The sequence below is a fragment of the Notolepis coatsorum genome (genome assembly GCF_963971535.1).
Source record: "Notolepis coatsorum genome assembly, chromosome: 4".
Lineage (NCBI taxonomy): Eukaryota > Metazoa > Chordata > Actinopteri > Aulopiformes > Paralepididae > Notolepis > Notolepis coatsorum.
In genome coordinates, this window is record NC_140168.1 from 17,944,506 (window position 1) to 17,971,052 (window position 26,547).

Sequence of the window (26,547 nt, forward strand, 5' to 3'; positions counted from 1 at the left end):
TGCGAATTCTTATTGGTTTATCAACTAGATGTGTCCAAAGATATGCATGAGCAAACATTTCATTTAAATGTATTAAATTTTTTTTTGACATAACTACATACACATTACACACACAAATTATTGTGTCTATCGACGCAAATAAATCAAGTTAAGTTTAAACGCATCAGAGAACCCTATTTTATGTGATGTCATCACTTTGTCATTATGCCAGCCAACAGCCAATAAAGCACCAGTCAGATTATAACAAAGACCTTTATGAGTTTATAGAAAACATTACAACAGTCATCTCTACCGTTTATACAAGTCTGAACCAAAGCACAGAAAAAGCCAAACATGCAAATCACTGCTGTTTCCTTGTTGAAAAGACACTTGCTTCTTGCAGTGGTGCATTCTGGGATATAATTCTGCAAACAAAGTTGAGTGAAAATAATTTACCTCTAAAAATATGTTTATAACCCTAACCCTTATCTTAACCTTGGAGAGTTCACTGAACCCTATCATAACCTTACTGAACATAGGAGATGATCCTCAAGTTTTCATTTAAGTAACATGAAACAGTCATAGAAAACTAGAGTAGTAGTAGCATGCAGAGTTATCTTTGATCTACTACTTAATTGTTGGGGAACACCAACAATTTTTCTTTTTCTTCCCTATTTATTATTATTATTTATTTTTTATATGTATGTGGGGACGAGTAGGGGTGTATACTATGGATGGATGGATAGGTTTACCAGTCCAGGATCAGTAACATCTATACTGGTACTCACTCTTTTGTTTGTGTTTGTGTTTTTGTATGGGTGATGGGTCAAAGAATAAATAGTGTCAATATTTAAAAGATACGTATGTACAAGTGTGTACGTATGTACAAGTGTGTGTGTATGTACGTATGTATGCATACGATATACTACACCTAAATGTAGAGTGACTTCATTGACACAATAAAGTATTAAAAAAAAATTCAGTGGTGAACTCAAAACAGTTCAGCGGTGGTACGGTAGACTCAAAACAGTTCAGCGGTGGTACGGTAGACTCAAAACAGTTCAGCGGTGGTACGGTAGACTCAAAACAGTTCAGCGGTGGTACGGTAGACCAGCGGTTCTCAACAGGGGTGCCTTGAGATTATTATTATTATATATTTTTTTACATTCTTTTTGGATTACAGAGAATTATCACTAAAGTGCTATCAGTTGCAGCTGTACTGTTTTCCATGAAAATACCATATTTGGATAAGTTTGACCATTTCTCAAAATCTGAAAATCATTATTTAATAAAACAGAAAAGGATCACCAAGTTACTCTGGATAAAAAATTTATTTACAGACAACATTGAGACAAAGCTTCCCGACACATCTCCATCCAAACTCTTGGAAGAACTCATTGAAATCTCATCTGTTACCACCTGGAGAGCTAGTTTCAGAGTGTGGTGCTGAGTACCAAGTATCTCATGATGCAGCAGTTAAGGTGTTGATACCATTCAGCACCACATATCTACACCACATAGAGCGGCACGGTGGTGTAGTGGTTAACACTGTCGCACTCGCCTCACAGCAAGAAGGTCGATTCCCGCTTGGGGACCAGGTTTCCATGATGCCAGGTACTCAGGTGGGGTATCTCCCAGGCCTTTCTGTGTGGAGTTTGCATGTTCTCCCCGTGCTCGCAAGGGTTTCCCCCCGATAAGATAAACCCAATGGAAAAACATGCACAACAGATCGCTAACGCTGTGGCGTCCTTGACGAAGACGGACAGGAGCACTTGGATTGGTCCCCGGGGCGTGGCTCACGTTGACGCCCTATCTGCTCCTGGCTGCCCATGGGGGGAAGGACAACGGGATGGGAAGAGAGACATTTCATCTGCGACTCAGTGCATGTGTGTGTGTGTTCCTGTGGGTCGCCCATCTCGAGTGTGTGTTAAAACTGCATGACAAATAAAGACTTCTAGTCTAACAATTATTATTATGTGTGAAGCTGGCTTTTCATCCATGACAGCTCTGAAAACAAAATATAGGGCCAAGTTGAGCCTTGAGGATGACATGCGTGTTGCCTTGTCAAAGATCTCCCCACGTATTGACCGTATTATTAGCCAGCAGCAGCAGACCTCGCATTGAGCTAGAAATGTCCACTGATTGAACGAGTGCTTATTTTCTGTATTTATTTATATTTTTTGAGAAATAGTAACTTGGTGATCCTTTTCTGTATTTAAAAAAATTCATGATTTTCAGTTTTTGAGAAATGGTCAAACTTATCCAAATATGCTATTTTTATGGAAAAGTGTGCAGCTGCAACAGATAGCACTTTAGTGATAATTTTCTGTAATTTTATTTAAAGAAATATGCTATTTGATTTACTACTACAAGCAGTGTAATGTCAACAGTACTAAGCCATTTAGACCTGAAACACCTGTTAATAATGCATTATATAGCCTGCATATACATACAAATGTGTTTCCCGGTTTAAACATTATTTTGAAAGCAAGCACTTTTGTCATCATTGTAGCAAAAAAGACGGGACCGGAAAAGTCTTTATCGTGTGTAGGGGTGCCCTGGAATATTTTATTGAACACAGGGGTGCCTTGGCAGCAGAAAGGTTGAGAACCCCTGCGGTAGACAGTTCAGTGGTCATCTTTCAGCTCGACCAGCTCTTCTATTCTCACCAAGATGCTCTCCATCATGTCAAAGGTGTTCAGAGCCGAGTTCAGCGCCTGAGAGGGAGTGTGAGCACAGTCAGGTTTATACTGGACCACTGGTTCTATACTGGACCTGGTATACTGCTTCTATACTGGACCTGGTACACTGCTTCTATACTGGACCTGGTATACTGCTTCTATACTGGACCTGGTATACTGCTTCTATACTGGTATACTGCTTCTATACTGGACCTGGTATACTGCTTCTATACTGGTATACTGCTTCTATACTGGACCTGGTATACTGCTTCTATACTGGTATACTGGTTCTATACTGGACCTGGTACACTGCTTCTATACTGGACCTGGTATACTGCTTCTATACTGGACCTGGTATACTGCTTCTATACTGGTATACTGCTTCTATACTGGTATACTGCTTCTATACTGGACCTGGTATACTGCTTCTACACTGGTATACTGCTTCTATACTGGACCTGGTATACTGCTTCTATACTGGTATACTGCTTCTATACTGGACCTGGTATACTGCTTCTATACTGGTATACTGCTTCTATACTGGACCTGGTATACTGCTTCTATACTGGTATACTGCTTCTATACTGGACCTGGTATACTGCTTCTATACTGGACCTGGTATACTGCTTCTATACTGGTATACTGCTTCTATACTGGACCTGGTATACTGCTTCTATACTGGACCTGGTATACTGCTTCTATACTGGTATACTGCTTCTATACTGGACCTGGTATACTGCTTCTATACTGGACCTGGTATACTGCTTCTATACTGGTATACTGCTTCTATACTGGTATACTGCTTCTATACTGGACCTGGTATACTGCTTCTATACTGGACCTGGTATACTGGTTCTATACTGGACCTGGTATACTGCTTCTATACTGGACCTGGTATACTGGTTCTATACTGGACCTGGTATACTGCTTCTATACTGGACCTGGTATACTGCTTCTATACTGGACCTGGTATACTGGTTCTATACTGGACCTGGTATACTGCTTCTATACTGGACCTGGTATACTGCTTCTATACTGGACCTGGTATACTGGTTCTATACTGGACCTGGTATACTGGTTCTATACTGGACCTGGTATACTGCTTCTATACTGGACCTGGTATACTGGTTCTATACTGGACCTGGTATACTGCTTCTATACTGGACCTGGTATACTGCTTCTATACTGGACCTGGTGTACTGCTTCTATACTGGACCTGGTATACTGCTTCTATACTGGTATACTGCTTCTATACTGGACCTGGTATACTGGTTATATACTGGTTCTAATCATGTATCACCATCAAACAGCGACTTCTAGGCAAAAGATCCCTGCTTGGCACTTTGTTCAATTTTTTTTTGTTTTGGCCTGTTGAGTGTGTATAGGGGATGAACTTCTGGAGAACTTCACAGTAAAATAAGTTACTAAACTCTAACCCAAAAACAAAAAAATTTAAACAAAGTACAATACCAAGTGGAGCTCTTTTGTCTAGAGGTTGCCGTTTTCACGGCATTACAGATTCTGTGTCGATGTAGATGATCTCACCTGTATCTGTGAGTCTGACGTCATGCTGGGCAGCTTCAGCTTCTCGTCGCCAACGGTTACCGACAGACGGTTACAGAGAGGGTCCGCTGTGGAAACAAGCCAGATGTCACAGACATGACAGTCATCTGGAAACAAGCCAGATGTCACAGACATGACAGTCATCTGGAAACAAGCCAGACGTCACAGACATGACAGTCATCTGGAAACAAGCCAGATGTCACAGACATGACAGTCATCTGGAAACAAGCCAGATGTCACAGACATGACAGTCATCTGGAAACAAGCCAGATGTCACAGACATGACAGTCATCTGGAAACAAGCCAGATGTCACAGACATGACAGTCATCTGGAAACAAGCCAGATGTCACAGACATGACAGTCATCTGGAAACAAGCCAGATGTCACAGACATGACAGTCATCTGGAAACAAGCCAGATGTCACAGACATGACAGAGTCCTCTGTGGAAACAAGCCAGATGTCACAGACATGACAGAGTCCTCTGTGGAAACAAGCCAGATGTCACAGACATGACAGAGTCCTCTATTGGAAACAAGCCAGATGTCACAGACATGACAGAGTCCTCTGTGGAAACAAGCCAGATGTCACAGACATGACAGAGTCCTCTGTGGAAACAAGCCAGATGTCACAGACATGACAGAGTCCTCTGTGGAAACAAGCCAGATGTCACAGACATGACAGAGTCCGCTGTGGAAACAAGCCAGACGTCACAGACATGACAGAGTCCTCTGTGGAAACAAGCCAGATGTCACAGACATGACAGAGTCCTCTGTGGAAACAAGCCAGATGTCACAGACATGACAGTCATCTGGAAACAAGCCAGATGTTAGACCATTAACTTACTGGTTAAATAAAGTTACTGTAAAGTTTAAACCATTAACTTACTGTAAGTTTAAGTACTGTAACTTTACTTTAAGTCTAGTAATGTATGAATTAGTAAATAAAATATAGTATGTTCTGATGAGTAAATAGGGGTGGGATTAAATAAGTACCATGCTTCTTCCCACTCCTTTTCAAATATGTAAATGACACACACAAAAAATGTGAGTTTGACTTTTTTGTTTGTTCTTTGTTATTTTTTTTATACACATTTATTATTTTCAACGGCTTAAGGCTATATGTACTTGATGTTTGTTTGTGATGTTGCATATTTGAAATAAACTTCAATCAAATCAAATAAAAACTGTAAACCATTAACACTTTGATTGCCTAAGGCTAAATTCATGATATACCATCCGTTGCCAGCTCTATTTAACATGGAGAAGTTCCCCTTCTTTGCAGGGCTATAACTTTTTAAATTCCATTGCTAGATTGCCATTATTAGGGCCCATTCAAGGTCCTATATGTATTGTTCATGGTGTAGCAACGTTAAACTTTTTCATTCACATATTCATACTAAAATATGGTCTAAGGTATAAGTATGTTTTCATCTCTTTCTGCAGCTTTCTCCAGAACGTGATTTATAGCCCCAAATGCATTATATTGATGATGAAATACAGTTTGATAGCAATCGGCGCGATATAAAAAATTCCAACTGGACGGACTTCTGGAAGTTACTACACGTCATCTGATGTTGACCGGATGGGCGAGGGGGCGTTTATAATTCCGTGGGCAGCGTCAGAAGGGGGGCTATGTGAGACTGTTGTTCATTGACTACAGCTCAGCGTTCAACACCATAGTCCCCACCAGACTGGTGGACAAGCTGATCGAGCTGGGTCTGAGCTCCGCCCTGAGCGCCTGGGTACTGGACTTTGAGTGAAAGACCCCAGGCGGTCAGGGTGGGGGGTCAGACCTCCAACACCATCACCCTGAGCATCGGGTCCCCCCAGGGCTGTGTTCTAAGCCCCCTGCTGTACTCACTCTACACACACGACTGTGTGGCCAAGTTCAGCTCCAACTCCATAGTGAAGTTCGCAGACGACACGGTGGTGGTGGGGCTGATCTCGGACAACGACGAGAAGGCCTACCGGGAGGAGGTTGAGGTACTGGAACGCTGGTGCCAGGACAACAGCCTGCTCCTGAACATTGGTAAAACCAAGGAGCTGATCGTGGATTATAGGAGAGGACAGCAGGAGACACACACACCACTGATGATTAACGGGGCTACCGTGGACAGGGTGAGCAGCTTTAAGTACCTGGGGGTCCACATCTCAGAGGATCTGACATGGTCAACACACATACAGTAGACACAGTAGTAAAGAAGGCGAAACAGCGCCTCTACCACCTGAGACAGTTAAGGAAGTTCAGAGTATCGGGGAAGATACTCCAGTCCTTCTACTCTGGAGCTGTAGAGAGCATCTTGACCGGAAACATCACTGCCTGGTATGGAAACAGCACGGCACAAGACAAGAAGGCCCTACAGAGAGTGGTGCGCTCAGCCGAGCGTACCACGGGTATTGCACTACCTCCCCTGCAGGTTCTATACAACAAGAGGTGCAAATCCAGAGCCTGCAGGATAATGAAAGACCCTCACCACCCCAATAACAGCCTGTTCCAGCTGCTGAGGTCAGGCAGACGCCTGCGAACCCCAGCTACTAGGACAGAGCGGCTTAGGCTCAGCTTCTTCCCCCAGGCCATCAGAGCCCTGAACAATGAACATTGAGTGCCACAGAACACTGAACTATCCACACACAAGCACACATGAACACACACACCACACGCACGCTGTGCACGCTCACACACTAGCAGCCACTTAACACTTTAACATGAGCGGGCACACACTCATGCCGCCCACTTATGGCCAAAAGGAAAGGCCACTTTAAATTAGAATAACAGGAACAGTGTATTGCACTACCAAAGCTACCTAGCATGTCCTATATGCTCTGTAAATAACTATGTACAGATACCGAGATGTCACACCATGTTACCTGTTACCTGTTTATTGCACAATGTTGTTTTCTTATTGGATTCTATTATATGTTGTAACACTGTATTGCACATCGTTGCGGGCAAGACCACCCGCATTTCATTGTATACTTGTATGCTGTGACAATTAAAACTCTTGACTTGACTTGACTATACCATTCATCTAATGTGGGTCATATGTTCATCGAACACGGTAATATTACACGCTAAAACTCACCCCAGTCTCCTCGGGCCGTTGGGCGATCAGCGTGGGGTAGACAGTTTTCCATTATGGGATGTCGAAATACCCGGTCCATTTCCAGGTTGTATAATAGTATATACGTCCAAATCATGTTGTTTATCGAGTTATTGGCAACGGATCGCTATGTATTGTGTCGAGATCGAGTCCCGGGACCTATAGCGAGTGCCCGGAAGTAATATGGGTGATCACCACTTCATCCACATGACTTCCTGTTTGGTGCTTCTGCCGATCGGCCACCAGATGGCGCTCTTGAACCGCTGAGAGGAGCTCAGAACTGTGTGTGAAGGCTGCAGAGGGGAAATATGATTCCGATGACAGATTTTTTAAATATTGATATTAAAGACGAGTTAGGGCGTCCTCGGCAACTTTAGCATGGCTAGGAAAGACGCCTAAACACGTTTTCGGCACTTAAAGTGTTAACTTACCTGGTTAAATACAGGCTAAATAAAATAAATTAATAATCATTTGTTTCCCATACATTAGATCAGACAGAACCACCATGAACAGATGCTGTGATGCTGCTCTAGACAGACAGATCAGCCAGGAAGTGTTCTGTATGACAGTAGTTCTAGTTAGTGTTCTGTATGACAGTAGTTCTAGTTAAAGTGTTCTGTATGACAGTAGTTCTAGTTAAAGTGTTCTGTATGACAGTAGTTCTAGTTAAAGTGTTCTGTATGACGGTAGTTCTAGTTAAAGTGTTCTGTATGACAGTAGTTCTAGTTAGTGTTCTGTATGACAGTAGTTCTAGTTAAAGTGTTCTGTATGACAGTAGTTCTAGTTAAAGTGTTCTGTATGACAGTAGTTCTAGTTAGTGTTCTGTATGACAGTAGTTCTAGTTAGTGTTCTGTATGACAGTAGTTCTAGTTAGTGTTCTGTATGACAGTAGTTCTAGTTAAAGTGTTCTGTATGACAGTAGTTCTAGTTAAAGTGTTCTGTATGACAGTAGTTCTAGTTAAAGTGTTCTGTATGACAGTAGTTCTAGTTAAAGTGTTCTGTATGACAGTAGTTCTAGTTAAAGTGTTCTGTATGACAGTAGTTCTAGTTAAAGTGTTCTGTATGACAGTAGTTCTAGTTAGTGTTCTGTATGACAGTAGTTCTAGTTAAAGTGTTCTGTATGACAGTAGTTCTAGTTAAAGTGTTCTGTATGACAGTAGTTCTAGTTAGTGTTCTGTATGACAGTAGTTCTAGTTAAAGTGTTCTGTATGACAGTAGTTCTAGTTAAAGTGTTCTGTATGACAGTAGTTCTAGTTAAAGGGGCATTTCACAGAAAAACAATGTTGGTTTATTTTGCACATAATCTCACACACATCCCTGAATATATGTGAGATATTGGAAAGAAAGGAAGAAGATGCAGCAACAAGCAACACCAATGGGATGAAAGCAGAAACAGCTCCCGTCTCCAAAGTGGACAGGGCTCTTAACTCATACCCCGCCAACAACGATTATACTCGTTATTGGGCGCCATCACTTGAACGCCAACAACGAGTATACTCGTTACTTGATCGCTATTTCTTCGATATTTCTATTCATTACAGGCACACGGACTCGGGGTTAACCTGAGAATGCCAAAGTGCAATACCAGCCGCATTCTCCCAGGCGGCAGTATCGAGCACCCTTTGAAACCTTATATCTTGGCCTGTGCAACGGTCAAATGTCTCCGGGCGCACTTTTCTGGGTCAGGAGAGTCGAGCGGTTCTCCCGATTGCATTGAAGCGCGTCAAATAGCCCTGATCCATATGTTGTGGTGGGTTATGTCGTGGACCAGATGGCTATCAAACAATTGGAATATTATTTTTGCAATACTCCCGATCACAGGTAAGGGCTATCTCAATTCTAGCTTGATCGTGCATTGTTTTTATACCGATCCAGCTGATCAGCGTTTTTAGTGTTCAATACGAATGCCGTTACTGACAATCAAAGAATCAGAAACGACCCCCCCCCCCTTTCATGCATTCATGATGAAACATAATACATATTGTACCTGGTTGTCTGTAACTGTGTCATATTATATACATTTGATTTGGGAATAGTAGCGTGTCCAGGCAAGAAACGACAAAGCTTATAGTAGAATTCACGTATAAGGCTATAACTCAGCCTTTCTGGAATTACCCCAGACCACTCTGAAATTATACTTATATTCACCACGGGATAACGCTCGAACGTAACGTAAATCCTCAAATATAGGACAGGTCTTGTATTTACCTCAGAGAGAGGCTTATATAAGAGGCAGGCCTTAATTTCACAAACTGGCCAATTGTAATTGTGATTGATTGATTTTATTTAGACATAAACATATACAGATCACATGAGTATTTGCTTTGTCAGGGTGAAACTGTGGTGGATTAATGTAAGTTGGAACTGTCTATAGGTTGCGGGGTCCGGGGACGATTTAGCGTGTGGTACCTTCTCGACTCTCTACCTCAGTCGAATCGAGTTGATGATAACATGCAGTAGCTTTAGCTAACGCTATCATAGCCATCATGATCTGTAATGTTAACTGGACAACGCCAGCCCCGCCTGCCAACGCCATATAGATAGCGAACATTAACCAACGTTTGCAAACGAAGCCAACGGCATCCAGCCGACACCACAGATCTGGCTATGACAACGTTAGCTAACACTAATGCTAACGCGAGGGAAACGTTAACCCTTTATCTGCCAGGGATTATTCTGATCTTAATCCCCTCTCTGCCACCACTGTAAATCTATGAAGATGTTCCCCTTCTTTGCAGGGCTATAACTTTTTAAATTGTATTGCTAAATTGACATTACTATGGCCCATTCAACGTCAAGTATCTATCGTTTAGGATGTAGCAACGTTCTACTTTTTCATTCACACATTCATACTAAAATATGGTCTAAAGTATAAATATGTTTTTATTGTTTTCTGCAGCATTCCATAGAACGTGAGTTATAGCCATAAATACATATATTAGATCATCAAATGTAGTTTGATACCGATTGAGGCCAGATTAAAAATGTCAACTGTACGTGGTCCTAGACGTTATGATTTATCATCTGCTGGTGCCCGGAGTGGGGGGGGGGGGGGTGGTTATAAGTCCATGGCCGACATTAAATCATTTATGTAGTATGGGTGATACATAGATCAGAGCAGTTTGTATGGACAATAATAATCAAACACGCTGAAACTCACCGCAGCTTCCTCGTAGCGATGGGGGATGCTACTGGAGCAAAAAGATCGTTATTATGGGATGTTGATCTTGTTGGTCCAGTTCCAGGTTGTATAATACTATATACGTCCAAATCATGTTGTTTATCGAGTTATTGGCAACGGATCGCTATCCAGTGTATCAAGCTGGAGTCCCACAAAATATGGGTGAGCACCACTTCCGGCCGCTCACTTCCGGTTTTGGCACCTCGCCGATCGGCCACCAGATGGCGGTCTTGCACCGTTGGAGAGTTGAGAGGAGCTCTACACAGCACCCGTCAAGTCTCCGTGGGTGAAATATGATTGCCATGACAGATTTTTGAAATATTGATCTCAAAGACGCTGTACGACATCATTGGCAGATTACGTATGGCGAGGAATGACGTCTAAACACGTCATTGGCGATTAAAGGGTTAATGTAGTCAGTGTAGACTAGAGAGAGGCAGCACTTAATTTGCATTGGCAAGAGTTTCTCATTCTATATCACGGCACGAAAAAAAATACTTTTTTTTGCGACCTTGTCTTGGAAGCCGGCATGTATTTGTCTGCATGTATCAAACCCCCGGCTTATATAAGAGGCCCGTCCTTTATTCGAGTACCCTCCACTATTAGAGTATTTACGGTATGCATGGAAAAACTATCTCTTTTTTGCATCTTGGCTGGAGGAAAGTCACTATCAAATGACCATAGTATTGTCCCCATAGCTATAATATAGAATATAGATATAGCTCTACAAACAAGGTGACGCACTCCTATCTTTAAAGCGTGGCATAGCTACAACGGGACCCGGCTAATGGCTGGCGCCCAATGTGTTAAAGGGGAACTTCACCAAAAAAACAATGCTGATTTATGACATCCAAAAACTCTAAAGTTTTGCACACATTCATTTAGTTTGACAGTCATTGGGAGTAAATTGGTTTGAATATGGCCACCTGTGATGTCATCTGGCACATTGAATCCTTGTGTTGTGTTAATTACAGCTCAATGAAATAATGTAGACGAAGAAATAGCAATACCTTATAATTTCATTGAGCTGTGAATAACAATATGTATAGTCAAAGGACAGGTCATATGCCTTAATCCATGCTATTTAAACACGTGTGTATTCTGACTTCCAAGAGGAGTTAACCATAAAAACATGTATTCAAGTGAAGGGCAACTTTAACAAGACAAACAGGAGGTCCTTAGAGGAGGTCCTCCCCAACACACAGGATGTAGAAGAAGTGTCTGACCTTTGACATTGGTCCTCTTGCTCCGCAGAGTCTTCTCCAGCTCCATGTCATAGTGAGCTCTGGACATGTTGACTCCGACACGCAGAGGCTTCATGAAGGAGTCCTGGATCCTGTACAGCTCCGTCCAGACCCCTGTCTGAACACCCAGGAGGAGACAGTTACATTATCCTGTCTGAACAGCCAGGAGGAGACGTTACATTATCCTGTCTGAACAGCCAGGAGGAGACGGTTACATTATCCTGTCTGAACAGCCAGGAGGAGACGGTTACATTATCCTGTCTGAACACCCAGGAGGAGACGGTTACATTATCCTGTCTGAACAGCCAGGAGGAGACGGTTACATTATCCTGTCTGAACAGCCAGGAGGAGACGGTTACATTATCCTGTCTGAACAGCCAGGAGGAGACAGTTACATTATCCTGTCTGAACAGCCAGGAGGAGACGGTTACATTATCCTGTCTGAACAGCCAGGAGGAGACAGTTACATTATCCTGTCTGAACAGCCAGGAGGAGACAGTTACATTATCCTGTCTGAACAGCCAGGAGGAGACAGTTACATTATCCTGTCTGAACAGCCAGGAGGAGACAGTTACATTATCCTGTCTGAACAGCCAGGAGGAGACAGTTACATTATCCTGTCTGAACAGCCAGGAGGAGACGGTTACATTATCCTGTCTGAACAGCCAGGAGGAGACGGTTACATTATCCTGTCTGAACAGCCAGGAGGAGACGGTTACATTATCCTGTCTGAACAGCCAGGAGGAGACGGTTACATTATCCTGTCTGAACAGCCAGGAGGAGACGGTTACATTATCCTGTCTGAACAGCCAGGAGGAGACAGTTACATTATCCTGTCTGAACAGCCAGGAGGAGACGGTTACATTATCCTGTCTGAACAGCCAGGAGGAGACGGTTACATTATCCTGTCTGAACAGCCAGGAGGAGACAGTTACATTATCCTGTACGGCTCATTTGAGTAGAGTTCTTCAACCAATGAAAACCTTGGTCAACTGGGAGTCTGTAACTTTTCCGACCAATTGATTGGTTGAGATTTCTTTTAAATAGCATATTCTGTGTCAGTACCTGGTTGCACTGGCGGACTCAGGGGGGGGGGGGGGGGGGGCAGGGGGGGCGACCACGGTCGAAAAACGCACGCTAAAGTGCCCTTTTGAGTGAAAGAAATGAGAGGATGTGCCCTATTGGTGCCCCCACGGTTGAAAAACGCACACTTAAGTGCCCTTTTGAGTAAAAGAAATAAGAGGATGTGCCCTATTGGTGCCCCCACGGTTGAAAAACGCACGCTAAAGTGCCCTTTTGAGTGAAAGAAATGAGAGGATGTGCCCTATTGGTGCCCCCACGGTTGAAAAACGCGCGCTTAAGTGCCCTTTTGAGTGAAAGAAATTAGAGGATGTGCCCTATTGGTGCCCCCACGGTTGAAAAACGCGCGCTGGTTGTCTGTAACTGTGTCGGTACCTGGTTGTCTGTAACTGGGTCAGTACCTGGTTGTCTGTAACTGGGTCAGTACCTGGTTGTCTGTAACTGGGTCAGTACCTGGTTGTCTGTAACTGTGTCAGTACCTGGTTGTCTGTAACTGGGTCAGTACCTGGTTGTCTGTAACTGTGTCAGTACCTGGTTGTCTGTAACTGGGTCAGTACCTGGTTGTCTGTAACTGAGTCAGTACCTGGTTGTCTGTAACTGGTTGTCTGTAACTGGGTCAGTACCTGGTTGTCTGTAACTGGGTCAGTACCTGGTTGTCTGTAACTGGGTCAGTACCTGGTTGTCTGTAACTGTGTCAGTACCTGGTTGTCTGTAACTGTGTCAGTACCTGGTTGTGTGTAACTGGGTCAGTACCTGGTTGTCCGTCTCCTTGTCTCTGATCACCAGGTAGCGCAGCAGGGTGAGAGCCTCCATCAGTCTGGGAAGAACAACAACAACACAACATGTCAACATAAACACATCGTTTTTACACCTAAACATCTAGTTTGTGTTTTTTCCTGGCTCGTCGTGATATTAAGAGTTTAACATGTTTATCCGTCACCGTGTGTGACCCCTGACCCCTGACCTGTCCAGGTTATGTAGCAGGTCCGTCTCCGGGCCGTCGGGGAGACAGAAGACCTGACGCAGGAGTGGGAGGAGCTGAGAGCCTTGGAACCACTCATTACTGTTGCCTGGCTGAGAGAGAGAGAGAGAGAGAGAGAGAGAGAGAGAGAGAGAGAGAGAGAGAGAGAGAGAGAGAGAGAGAGAGAGAGAGAGAGAGAGAGAGAGAGAGAGAGGGAGAGGGAGGGAGGGAGAGAGAGACACACACAGAGGAGACAGAGGGAGGGAGACAGAGAGGAGAGAGAGAGAGCGAGCGAGAGCGAGAGCGAGAGCGAGAGAGAGAGAGAGAGAGAGAGAGAGAGAGAGAGAGAGGGAGAGGGAGAGGGAGAGGGAGAGGGAGAGGGAGAGGGAGGGAGAGAGAGACACACAAGAGAGAGAGGGAGGGAGACAGAGAGGAGAGAGAGACACGGAGAGGAGGCAGAGAAGAGAGACAGGGAGAGAGAGAGGGAGGGAGAGAGAGAGAGAGGAAGACAGAGAGGAGAGAGAGACACGGAGAGGAGGCAGAGAAGAGAGAGACAGGGAGAGGGAGGGAGGGAGAGACAGAGAGAGAGAGAGAGAGAGAGAGAGAGAGAGAGAGACACACACAGAGGAGACAGAGAGAGGGAGGGAGACAGAGAGGAGAGAGAGACACGGAGAGGAGGCAGAGAAGAGAGAGACAGGGAGAGGGAGGGAGAGAGAGACACAGAGAGGAGACGGAGAAGAGAGAGAGGGATAGACCGAGAGACACAGAGAGGAGACAGAAGAGAGAGAGAGGGAGAGACAGAGACAGAGAAGAGAGAGATAATGTCCAATCTTTTAAAATAATCAAACTGCATAGTACATGCATCATTATGATCAATCTAAAATCAATGATAACCAACCCAAGCAAGATATTTTCATACTATATATTATACAGACCTCTACACTACCCAGCCACTCTAGTGTTTAGACCTCTACACTACCCAGCCACTCTAGTGTTTAGACCTCTACACTACCCAGCCACTCTAGTGTTTAGACCTCTACACTACCCAGCCACTCTAGTGTTTAGACCTCTACACTACCCAGCCACTCTAGTGTTTAGACCTCTACACTACCCAGCCACTCTAGTGTTTAGACCTCTACACTACCCAGCCACTCTAGTGTTTAGACCTCTACACTACCCAGCCACTCTAGTGTTTAGACCTCTACACTACCCAGCCACTCTAGTGTTTAGACCTCTACACTACCCAGCCACTCTAGTGTTTAGACCTCTACACTACCCAGCCACTCTAGTGCTACTCCTCACCTACAACATTTTAAATGGGCTTGCACCGCTCCATCTATCCGACCTCATCTCTCGATACTCGCGACGCTCGTGCTCTGCGCTCACAAAATGCGGGGCTTCTATCGATTCCTAGGGTTAAAAAGAAATCCGCCGGCCTTTGCGCTCCCTACCTGTGGAACAAATTACTTGCCGTCGTCAGGGGCGCCTGCTCTGTCGAAGCTTTTAAATCCCTGCTTAAGACCCATCTTTTCTCTCTCTCCTTCAACCTTCCCTGATCTCACCTGGTCGGGGACTGACCCTTAGATTAATCTGTCTAGTTTAGTTAGGATGTCTATTTTAACCTCTGTCTCAACCTGTCCCATGGAACAGCTTCATACCGCCTTCTGTCTGGCCTGCAGTGCTGAACTTTTTTTTTTTTTTATCTACTTTTTCTCCCCATTTTCAATTTTTTCTCCCTTCCCCAATTTCGTATTGTCCAATTCTACCCTCCCCTGTCTCGAACGCTGTTAGGCCATGCCTCCCACAGGTCGGCTGCAATGTGGACGAAGCCTTACATCACGTGTCCCCTCCTCCGGTACTCGAGGAGGCAGCCGTCGCATCTTTTCACCTGTACAGCGCGATCTCTCAGCGGCGGGGGTCTGTGTGGGAGGGACACGCCGCCCTCGTCGCTTCCTGATTCTACTGCGCAGGCGCACCAACCGACCTGTAGGAGTCGCTGTCCACAACGTCCGATCCCCACCCACCAGCTTCCCACCCCCTAATACTGCCAATTGTATTAGTATGAACGACCAGCCAGGCTGGTAGCAACGCCGAGAGCTGGGCTCGAACCCAGCGTCTCCTGCGTTGGTGGCGAGCGCCTTGCCCACTGCGCCACCTAGCCGCCTGCTTGCAGTAGTTCTATCTATTACTCAATTTCACAATTTTCTTATATACTATGATTCTACTGTCACCATGACATGAACTCTCTAACCCCCGTCCCTGTTACCTTCGCGTGGGGTATGTCTGGGAGTGTTGCATTTATTTTAAATGTTTTGGACTTTATGGTGTTCTTGTTTTGTTCTTGACTTATTTAAAGAAGAGGTGTCCGGCCCATGGGGACATTAACGTGTGTTGTCGGGCCTTACAAATAAGTTTGATTTGATTTGATTCCTGAGCCTATTTTATTTAAAAGCAAGATATTGATTCAAATATGTATATAGCCTATATATATAAAAAAAATACATTTTAATCGTATCTCCTGTGCTGGTACAAGCACTACCATGGCATGGAGTGGAGAGATAACACACAATAAATTCATGGAATATACTAAAAAGTAGGGATGTCCGATATTATCGGCCTACCGATATTGGCATTAAAATATGATATCGGAAAATATCTGTATCGTTTTTTTTTTACATTTCTATAACCTTTATTTACCCAGGCAAGCAAGTAAGAACAAATTCTGATTTTATTTATTGTCAAAAGTATGCATAATGTTGTGTTAATTCCACAACAAGAGATATGTAATGTTAATTACCTGAAATGATTCCGTTTTGGGGGGGGGGGGGCCTGCATATATCGGTATCGGTTGATATCGGTATCGGAAATTAAGTGTTGGACAATATCGGTATATCGGTATCGGTAAAAAAGCCAATATCGAGCATCCCTACTAAAAAGCTATTTCTAATTTTTGGTAAAAAATCTCTGGCTGGTAGTTTTTTTCTTCTTTTTTTTTTAATGATTAGGATACTTGTTAAACATTTTGAAATATTGAATTGCAAATAGAATTAATCGTTTAGATGAATAGACTAATCAATCAAATAATTAACAGATTAATCAAATAACTAAAATAACAAAATAATCGTTAGTGACAGCCAGCCCTACCTCTACACTACCCAGCCACTCCAGTGCTGAGACTTCACACTCACACCGTCACCTTACCTTCAGAGAGAAGTCGATTTGGTTTCTGATATTTTTGATGATGTAACCTTCGACCCCTGAATGATGACTGATCTTCAGCATACACCTGAAACAGGATGGACAATATGACTTATCCCCTGCTCTATTGGTCAAATGATGCACAATATGACTTATCCCCTGCTCTATTGGTCAAATGATGGACAATATGACTTATCCCCTGCTCTATTGGTCAAATGATGGACAATATGACTTATCCCCTGCTCTATTGGTCAAATGATGCACAATATGACTTATCCCCTGCTCTATTGGTCAAATGATGCACAATAATAATAATGGTACAGTTAAATAAGTATGGTACAGTTAAATAAGAAGTACAGTTAAATAAGAATGGTACAGTTAAATAAGTATGGTACAGTTAAATAAGAATGGTACAGTTAAATAAGTATGGTACAGTTAAATAAGAATGGTACAGTTAAATAAGTATGGTAGTTAAATAAGTATGGTACAGTTAAATAAGTACGGTACAGTTAAATAAGTATGGTACAATTCAATAAGAATGGTACAGTTAAATAAGTATGGTACAGTTAAATAAGAATGGTACAGTTAAATAAGTATGGTAGTTAAATAAGTATGGTACAGTTAAATAAGTACGGTACAGTTAAATAAGTATGGTACAGTTAAATAAGAATGGTACAGTTAAATAAGTATGGTACAGTTAAATAAGTATGGTACAGTTAAATAAGTATGGTACAGTTAAATAAGAATGGTACAGTTAAATAAGTATGGTACAGTTAAATAAGTATGGTAGTTAAATAAGTATGGTACAGTTAAATAAGTATGGTACAATTCAATAAGAATGGTACAGTTAAATAAGTATGGTACAGTTAAATAAGTATGGTACAGTACAGTTAAATAAGAATGATACAGTTAAACATGTATGTATCTTATACGTAAGTTTTCATGACTTACTGGAAAAACTTGTACTTGGCCTCCAGGTCAAACTTATCGATGCTCAGCTGTAGCAGCTTCAGACCTCTGATCCTCTGTCAACAAGTCAACAAGTCAATCACACCACGACAACAAACCCTTAACATGTGAAACCTATCGATGTCAACATGTCAACAAGTAAACATGTCAACAAGCACAGAATAACAGTGCTTTGACCTAACGTTACAGTACTGGAAGATCAAAACGGACACGCCTACAATGAGAAGACATCAGTCACTGTAGATGCTGCTGTTGATGAGCACCTGTAGTACACTTTTAACTTCCTGTGGTAATTCACGGAAACGGACAAAGCAGGACTTTTTATTTTTTACACTGTTTATATTCTAGAATGCAGTCTCAGTACAGTGAGAAAGGGTTCTAGAATACAGTCTCGGTACAGTGAGAAAAGGTTCTAGAATACAGTCTCGGTACAGTGAGAAAGGGTTCTAGAATGCAGTCTCGGTACAGTGAGAAAGGGTTCTAGAATACAGTCTCATTACAGTGAGAAAAGGTTCTAGAATACAGTCTTGGTACAGTGAGAAAGGGTTCTAGAATACAGTCTCGGTACAGTGAGAAAGGGTTCTAGAATACAGTCTCAGTACAGTGAGAAAAGGTTCTAGAATACAGTCTCAGTACAGTGAGAAAGGGTTCTAGAATACAGTCTCGGTACAGTGAGAAAGGGTTCTAGAATAGTCTCGGTACAGCGAGAAAGGGTTCTAGAATACAGTCTCGGTACAGTGAGAAAGGGTTCTAGAATACAGTCTCGGTACAGTGAGAAAGGGTTCTAGAATACAGTCTCAGAACAGTGAGAAAGGGTTCTAGAATACAGTCTCAGTACAGTGAGAAAGGGTTCTAGAATACAGTCTTGGTACAGTGAGAAAGGGTTCTAGAATACAGTCACAGTACAGTGATAAAGGGTTCTAGAATACAGTCTCAGAACAGTGAGAAAGGGTTCTAGAATACAGTCTCAGAACAGTGAGAAAGGGTTCCAGAATGCAGTCTCAGTACAGTGAGAAAGGGTTCTAGAATACAGTCTCGGTACAGTGAGAAAGGGTTCTAGAATGCAGTCTCAGTACAGTGAGAAAGGGTTCTAGAATACAGTCTCAGAACAGTGAGAAAGGGTTCTAGAATACAGTCTCGGTACAGTGAGAAAGGGTTCTAGAATACAGTCTCGGTACAGTGAGAAAGGGTTCTAGAATGCAGTCTTGGTACAGTGAGAAAGGGTTCTAGAATGCAGTCTATGGATTCAGGGGCCCTCATGTCAACTCACCAAATGATGTGCTAGACACAATGTCATCACCTTCACCAAGTTCTGGAAAGAGAACAAAAACGTAAAAGAATCATGACAACATGTCAGAATAATGACGCAGCAAAACATGTCAGAAGAACCATGACACAACATGTCAGAACCATGACACAGCAACATGTCAGAACCATGACACAGCAACATGTCAGAACCATGACACAGCAACATGTCAGAACCATGACACAACATGTCAGGACATTAGTTCGTCGGGAAATGTGTATTTCCATAATGTAATTCAGTTAAATGCAAGCCTACATTATGACAAACTTAAACCGGTGAATGAACAACCAAAAGGATAATACAGGCCTTAACACTTTGAGTGCCACGTCCGAGAATATTCGGGTTTACGCCCCGACCGTTGAGTGCCACGCCCGAGTATTCTCGGGTATTTAAAAAAAAATCTGAAATCATATTGCATCACGCGAGTCTACCGTTGGAGATCCATGGACCGCCGCCGCTCAGATCTGAAAAAAGTGCCCCCTATCGTCTCCCAGATGGTAAATCACCCTTTTGGAATGGACTCAATGAAAGTGAATGGGAGAACGGATTTCTGACTCCACATTTTACTTCTCACTGATGCAGCCGAGGTCTACCAGAGTTCATTCTGGAGCCTCTGAGCCGCGCGGATCATGAGTTCCTACTGTATCACGTTGGATCTATACACTTATCGATTTTTTCGAATGGTGATCAGGAATTGGAATATCCCATTTGGATACCATCTGATGTCAGGTAAGGAATCTATGTTATCAGTGTTAGGATAATCAGACTCGTTTTCACAGAGATATAAGCGTTTATGTGATATGTGATATTGCTGTTTCACTGTAAAAGCGATCAGGAAATGAGAGCAGCTATTATCAGCGCGCGGCACGAATGTGCGTGCGCACACATATACTATCGATCATCTAGCGTTTATTTGAAAACGATTCATAAATAGGCCGACAAATAACAACGTTCTGGAATATTCCAGTAAAAGGAGATTATCATAGAATGGGTTGTTTTTCCCCGGAAAACGGGTGATTTTCAAAATGCTATCAAACGGAAATGAAGCGATAAAAAACCAATCTGTTTTGCCAATGTTGACTGGAAAATGATTATTTGATAAGCGACGGGCAGATTAGACACATAGCCATAATTTAAAACATAGATTAGGCGATTTTTTTTTTTTTTAACTTTGACCAGTCGGCTGGTTCTTTTAGCGTTTATCGCTTTTTCTTCGCATTCATACTTGGTCAAGTTCGACCGACAGAAGCAGGCTGAAAGGGTTCAGATGGGGGGGAAGACACTCTGGGAAAGGCACGGCTGCCGTCCGGGATTCGAACGCGCTCAGCCCCAGATCCGTGACGAGCACGGTTGTCCACGGCGCTGAAATAGCACTCGCGGTACGTGGTGAGCTACTGGAGCTCCCCAGATTAGGCGATATTAACGTTAACATTGGCGGCGATGGTGGCATTCAAGGGACTAATACGGAATTAACCTATGGCGCTCAAAGTGTTAAAGGGGAACTATTTTACTATTTCTTTCACTATTTGGGCACTTTTACACAATTCATGTGAGTCTATGGAACACCTCTGTAAGGTTTTTTTCAAAAAAAATTCATTGTTTTGTATTTCTAATCAAGTACTCAAAAACAGCATTTTTCTACCTCAATATCTTAAGCCGTTTTGAGGCTGGGCTCCAACCACTGTGTGGCCTGGTGGCAACTGCCACATCAACTGCCACATTATTATGCAGCTGAGAAATCTCTGACATCACAGATATACACATTTTCAGATGACTCAGTTCAGTGAGGGTGAATATTGTGAGAGGAGAATTGAAAGAATGCGCCAATATGATAATTAGAGACATAGATCCTATTAATATAAGTCCACATAGCTAGGAAACAATGCTAAACACTGAAAAAGGCCATTTATAAGATAGTTCCCCCTTAAGAATAACGGGCAGATAACAGAAGGTTGGTTTACCTCAGGGACACTGGTGAACACTTTGATTTCCAGCAGGTCTACCGTCAGACTACCGTCCTCCATCCTAACCAGACTCTGCTCATACAACTCCTAGAGACAGGAAGACACACAGCCTATTAAATACTACACCAGCCAATAGTTACTGGGCGATTTGATTGATTGGTGACTGTGGGGGGGGGTCCACATTTCCTCCCGTCACCTGTGATAAAGCAGAGAAGAAGACAGAAGCGTGACGTCTGACAGACTGAATGCTGCCAGATAAAGTAGAGAAGAAGAAGACGGAAGCGTCTGACAGACTGAATGCTCCCAGATGATGTTAGTTTATTGCTAGTTTGGTCTCACGTCCACCTTATTATATCTGTTAACTTAAAGGAACACGCCAACACTAAGGGAAATGCACTTAAGCCAATCTCCGGTTGGCTACATACCGTAGCCTCCAGTAGTCTCTAAATTCAGTTTAGTTTGGCCTCATTGTTCGCCTCTCTTAGCTTGTTCTAAGCTCCACTGCATCCTTTGTAATGGCTGTCCTTTATCGTCCTCCGGGCCCTTACTCCCTTTTTTTTTTTTTTTTTTTTTTTTAAATACGAGTTCTCCACTTTCATCTCTGAGCTTGTTACTCATACGGATAATTCTTGATGAATTGAAAATGGAGGACCCTTATGTAAACAAGACGGAAGTCTTTTTCTGGTCTTCATCCTCTCACCAGTCCTTTAACAGTCTCACCAGTCCTTTAATAGTCTTTAACAGTCTTACCAGTCCTTTAATAGTCTTTAACAGTCCTACCAGTCCTTTAATAGTCTTTAACAGTCCTTTAATAGTCTTTAACAGTCTCACCAGTCCTTTAATAGTCTTTAACATTCTCACCAGTCCTTTAGTCTTTAACAGTCTCACCAGTCCTTTAAGTCTTTAACAGTCTCACCAGTCCTTTAATAGTCTTTAACAGTCTCACCAGTCCTTTAATAGTCCTTTAATAGTCTTTAACAGTCTCACCTAGGCTTGGGCGGTATCATTTTTTTCATACCGTCATACCATGCTGACATAATACCCCGGTATACGGTATATGACGGTATGACTGTTAGCCCGCAGCATTCTAGTGCTACTATCGTTAGCTCTCAGAACGGTAGCCAGAAGCCTGCAGCATCCTATGTTACTATCGTTAGCTCTCAGAACGGTAGCCAGAAGCCCGTAGCATCCTAGTGCTACTATCGTTAGCTCTCAGAACGGTAGCCAGAAGCCCGCAGCATCCTAGTACTAGTAGAGTTAGCTCTCAGAACGGTAGCCAGAAGCCCGCAGCATCCTAGTACTAGTAACGTTAGCTCTCAGAACGGTAGCCAGTTAGCCTGCAGCACCCTAGTACTAGTAACGTTAGCTCTCAGAACGGTAGCCAGTTAGCCTGCAGCACCCTAGTACTAGTAACGTTAGCTCTCAGAACGGTAGCCAGTTAGCCTGCAGCACCCTAGTACTAGTAACGTTAGCTCTCAGAACGGTAGCCCGCAGCACCAGCAACGGTAAGCGTGTCTCATTTAATTTCCAACAACCAGCTCTGCGTGTGCTCGCTCCACTAGTGAGGACTGGTCTCGACCTCTGCTGGCGCGTGCTGTGTGTGCACTACAACCAATGCCGTCCATGTCAAAACTCCGTTTCAGTGTAATAGAAACTGAAACGCATCTGTGATTTTGACGGTATTGATTTTCAATACCGTCAGGATTTCTAAATACCCTGGTATACCGTAATACCGTCATACCGTCCAAGCCTAGTCTCACCAGTCCTTTAATAGTTTTTAACAGTCTTACCAGTCCTTTAATAGTCTTTAACAGTCCTTTAATAGTCTTTAACAGTCCTACCAGTCCTTTAATAGTCTTTAACAGTCTCACCAGTCCTTTAATAGTCTTTAACAGTCTCACCAGTCCTTTAATAGTCTTTAACAGTCTTACCAGTCCTTTAATAGTCTTTAACAGTCCTACCAGTCCTTTAATAGTCTTTAACAGTCCTACCAGTCCTTTAATAGTCTTTAACAGTCCTTTAAGTCTTTAACAGTCTCACCAGTCCTTTAATAGTATTTAACAGTCTCACCAGTCCTTTAAGTCTTTAACAGTCTCACCAGTCCTTTAATAGTCTTTAAGTCTTACCAGTCCTTTAATAGTCTTTAACAGTCTCACCAGTCCTTTAAGTCTTTAACAGTCTCACCAGTCCTTTAATAGTTTTTACCAGTCTTACCAGTCCTTTAATAGTCTTTAACAGTCCTACCAGTCCTTTAATAGTCTTTAACAGTCTCACCAGTCCTTTAATAGTCTTTAACAGTCTCACCAGTCCTTTAATAGTCTTTAACAGTCTTACCAGTCCTTTAATAGTCTTTAACAGTCCTACCAGTCCCTTAATAGTCTTTAACAGTCCTTTAAGTCTTTAACAGTCTCACCAGTCCTTTAATAGTCTTTAACAGTCTTACCAGTCCTTTAATAGTCTTTAACAGTCCTACCAGTCCTTTAATAGTCTTTAACAGTCCTTTAAGTCTTTAACAGTCTCACCAGTCCTTTAAGTCTTTAACAGTCTCACCAGTCCTTTAATAGTCTTTAACAGTCTCACCAGTCCTTTAATAGTCTTTAACAGTCTCACCAGTCCTTTAAGTCTTTAACAGTCTCACCAGTCCTTTAATAGTCTTTAACAGTCTTACCAGTCCTTTAATAGTCTTTAACAGTCTTACCAGTCCTTTAAGTCTTTAACAGTCCTTTAATAGTCTTTAACAGTCTTACCAGTCCTTTAATAGTCTTTAACAGTCTTACCAGTCCTTTAAGTCTTTAACAGTCATTTAATAGTCTTTAACAGTCTCACCAGTCCTTTAAGTCTTTAACAGTCCTTTAATAGTCTTTAACAGTCTCACCAGTCCTTTAATAGTCTTTAACAGTCTCACCAGTCCTTTAAGTCTTTAACAGTCTCACCAGTCCTTTAATAGTCTTTAACAGTCTCACCAGTCCTTTAAGTCTTTAACAGTCTCACCAGTCCTTTAATAGTCTTTAACAGTCTTACCAGTCCTTTAATAGTCTTTAACAGTCTTACCAGTCCTTTAATAGTCTTTAACAGTCTCACCAGTCCTTTAAGTCTTTAACAGTCTCACCAGTCCTTTAAGTCTTTAACAGTCTCACCAGTCCTTTAATAGTCTTTAACAGTCTTACCAGTCCTTTAAGTCTTTAACAGTCTCACCAGTCCTTTAGTCTTTAACAGTCTCACCAGTCCTTTAATAGTCTTTAACAGTCTCACCAGTCCTTTAATAGTCTTTAACAGTCTCACCAGTCCTTTAATAGTCTTTAACAGTCCTTTTAAGTCTTTAACAGTCTCACCAGTCCTTTAATAGTCTTTAACAGTCTCACCAGTCCTTTAATAGTCTTTAACAGTCCTTTAAGTCTTTAACAGTCTCACCAGTCCTTTAATAGTCTTTAACAGTCCTTTAATAGTCTTTAACAGTCTTTAACAGTCCTTTAATAGTCTTTAACAGTCCTTTAACAGTCCTTAATAGTCTTTAACAGTCCTTTAAGTCTTTAACAGTCTCACCAGTCCTTTAATAGTCTTTAACAGTCTCACCAGTCCTTTAATAGTCTTTAACAGTCCTTTAAGTCTTTAACAGTCTCACCAGTCCTTTAATAGTCTTTAACAGTCCTTTAATAGTCTTTAACAGTCTTACCAGTCCTTTAATAGTCTTTAATAGTCCTTTAATAGTCTTTAACAGTCCTTTAATAGTCTTTAACAGTCCGTAATAGTCTTTAACAGTCCTTTAAGTCTTTAACAGTCTCACCAGTCCTTTAATAGTCTTTAACAGTCCTTTAAGTCTTTAACAGTCTTACCAGTCCTTTAATAGTCTTTAACAGTCCTTTAATAGTCTTTAACAGTCCTTTAAGTCTTTAACAGTCTCACCAGTCCTTTAATAGTCTTTAACAGTCCTTTAATAGTCTTTACCAGTCCTTTAAGTCTTTAACAGTCTCACCAGTCCTTTAAGTCTTTAACAGTCTTACCAGTCCTTTAAGTCTTTAACAGGCTCACCAGTCCTTTAATAGTCTTTAACAGTCTTACCAGTCCTTTAATAGTCTTTAACAGTATTATCCGTGCTTTAAGTCTTTAACAGGCTCACCAGTCCTTTAATAGTCTTTAACAGTCTTACCAGTCCTTTAATAGTCTTTAACAGTCTTACCAGTCCTTTAAGTCTTTAACAGTCTCACCAGTCCTTTAATAGTCTTTAACAGTCTCACCAGTCCTTTAAGTCTTTAACAGTCTCACCAGTCCTTTAATAGTCTTTAACAGTCTCACCAGTCCTTTAATTCTTTAACAGTCTCACCAGTCCTTTAATAGTCTTTAACAGTCTCACTAGTCCTTTAATAGTCTTTAACAGTCTCACCAGTCCTTTAAGTCTTTAACAGTCTCACCAGTCCTTTAAGTCTTTAACAGTCTCACCAGTCCTTTAAGTCTTTAACAGTCTCACTAGTCCTTTAATAGTCTTTAACAGTCTTACCAGTCCTTTAAGTCTTTAACAGTCTCACCAGTCCTTTAAGTCTTTAACAGTCTCACCAGTCCTTTAATAGTCTTTAACAGTCTCACTAGTCCTTTAATAGTCTTTAACAGTCTTACCAGTCCTTTAAGTCTTTAACAGTCTTACCAGTCCTTTAAGTCTTTAACAGTCTTACCAGTCCTTTAAGTCTTTAACAGTCTCACCAGTCCTTTAATAGTCTTTAACAGTCTCACTAGTCCTTTAATAGTCTTTAACAGTCTTACCAGTCCTTTAATAGTCTTCAACAGTCTCACCAGTCCTTTAATAGTCTATAACAGTCTTACCAGTCCTTTCTGAATCCGTGATTCTTCAATTCTACAAAAAACAACAAAAGGCGAACGGGTCAAATGTTGTAACATATTAATAAACATGTTAATCACAGAAACGGCTTCAACATACATGTATAACCTCCAAGCTAAACATGTTAATCACAGAAACGGCTTCAACATACATGTATAACCTCCAGGCTCACAGAACAGTAGAGATGAACGTACCTGCAGAGGAGATGGTTGACGTGCTCCATGTTACAGCGGAGAACGTACACAGAGCTGGAGACACGGACACAATGTTAGACTCACAATCACAGACTGCATTTCACACTCCATCCAAAACACACAAGTGGCATTCAAGAAGAGAAAAAGCATTATGACAATAGACCTCATGTCATTATGACAATAGACCTCATGTCATTATGACAATAGACCTCTCATGCCATTATGACAATAGACCTCATGTCATTATGACAATAGACCTCTCATGCCATTATGACAATAGACCTCTCATGTCAT

At 42.2% G+C, this 26,547-nt stretch overlaps 1 protein-coding gene across 1 annotated transcript in view; it reads right to left on the reverse strand.

Annotated features, from left to right (window-relative positions):
* Positions 1-244: 244 nt before the first annotated feature.
* The window catches only part of glmna (glomulin, FKBP associated protein a), a 49,971-nt gene continuing 23,668 nt past the window's right edge, over positions 245-26,547 (reverse strand). The window contains exons 9-19 of the mRNA XM_084313649.1: positions 26,254-26,307; positions 26,044-26,074; positions 21,226-21,315; positions 19,229-19,270; positions 17,941-18,014; positions 16,993-17,077; positions 13,795-13,904; positions 13,584-13,647; positions 11,733-11,868; positions 4,206-4,291; positions 245-2,696 (exon numbers count right to left, since the gene is read on the reverse strand). Coding sequence (XP_084169775.1) covers positions 2,607-2,696; positions 4,206-4,291; positions 11,733-11,868; positions 13,584-13,647; positions 13,795-13,904; positions 16,993-17,077; positions 17,941-18,014; positions 19,229-19,270; positions 21,226-21,315; positions 26,044-26,074; positions 26,254-26,307 — 862 coding nt within the window. The 3' untranslated portion in view covers positions 245-2,606. The remainder of the gene's footprint in view (positions 2,697-4,205; positions 4,292-11,732; positions 11,869-13,583; positions 13,648-13,794; positions 13,905-16,992; positions 17,078-17,940; positions 18,015-19,228; positions 19,271-21,225; positions 21,316-26,043; positions 26,075-26,253; positions 26,308-26,547) is intronic.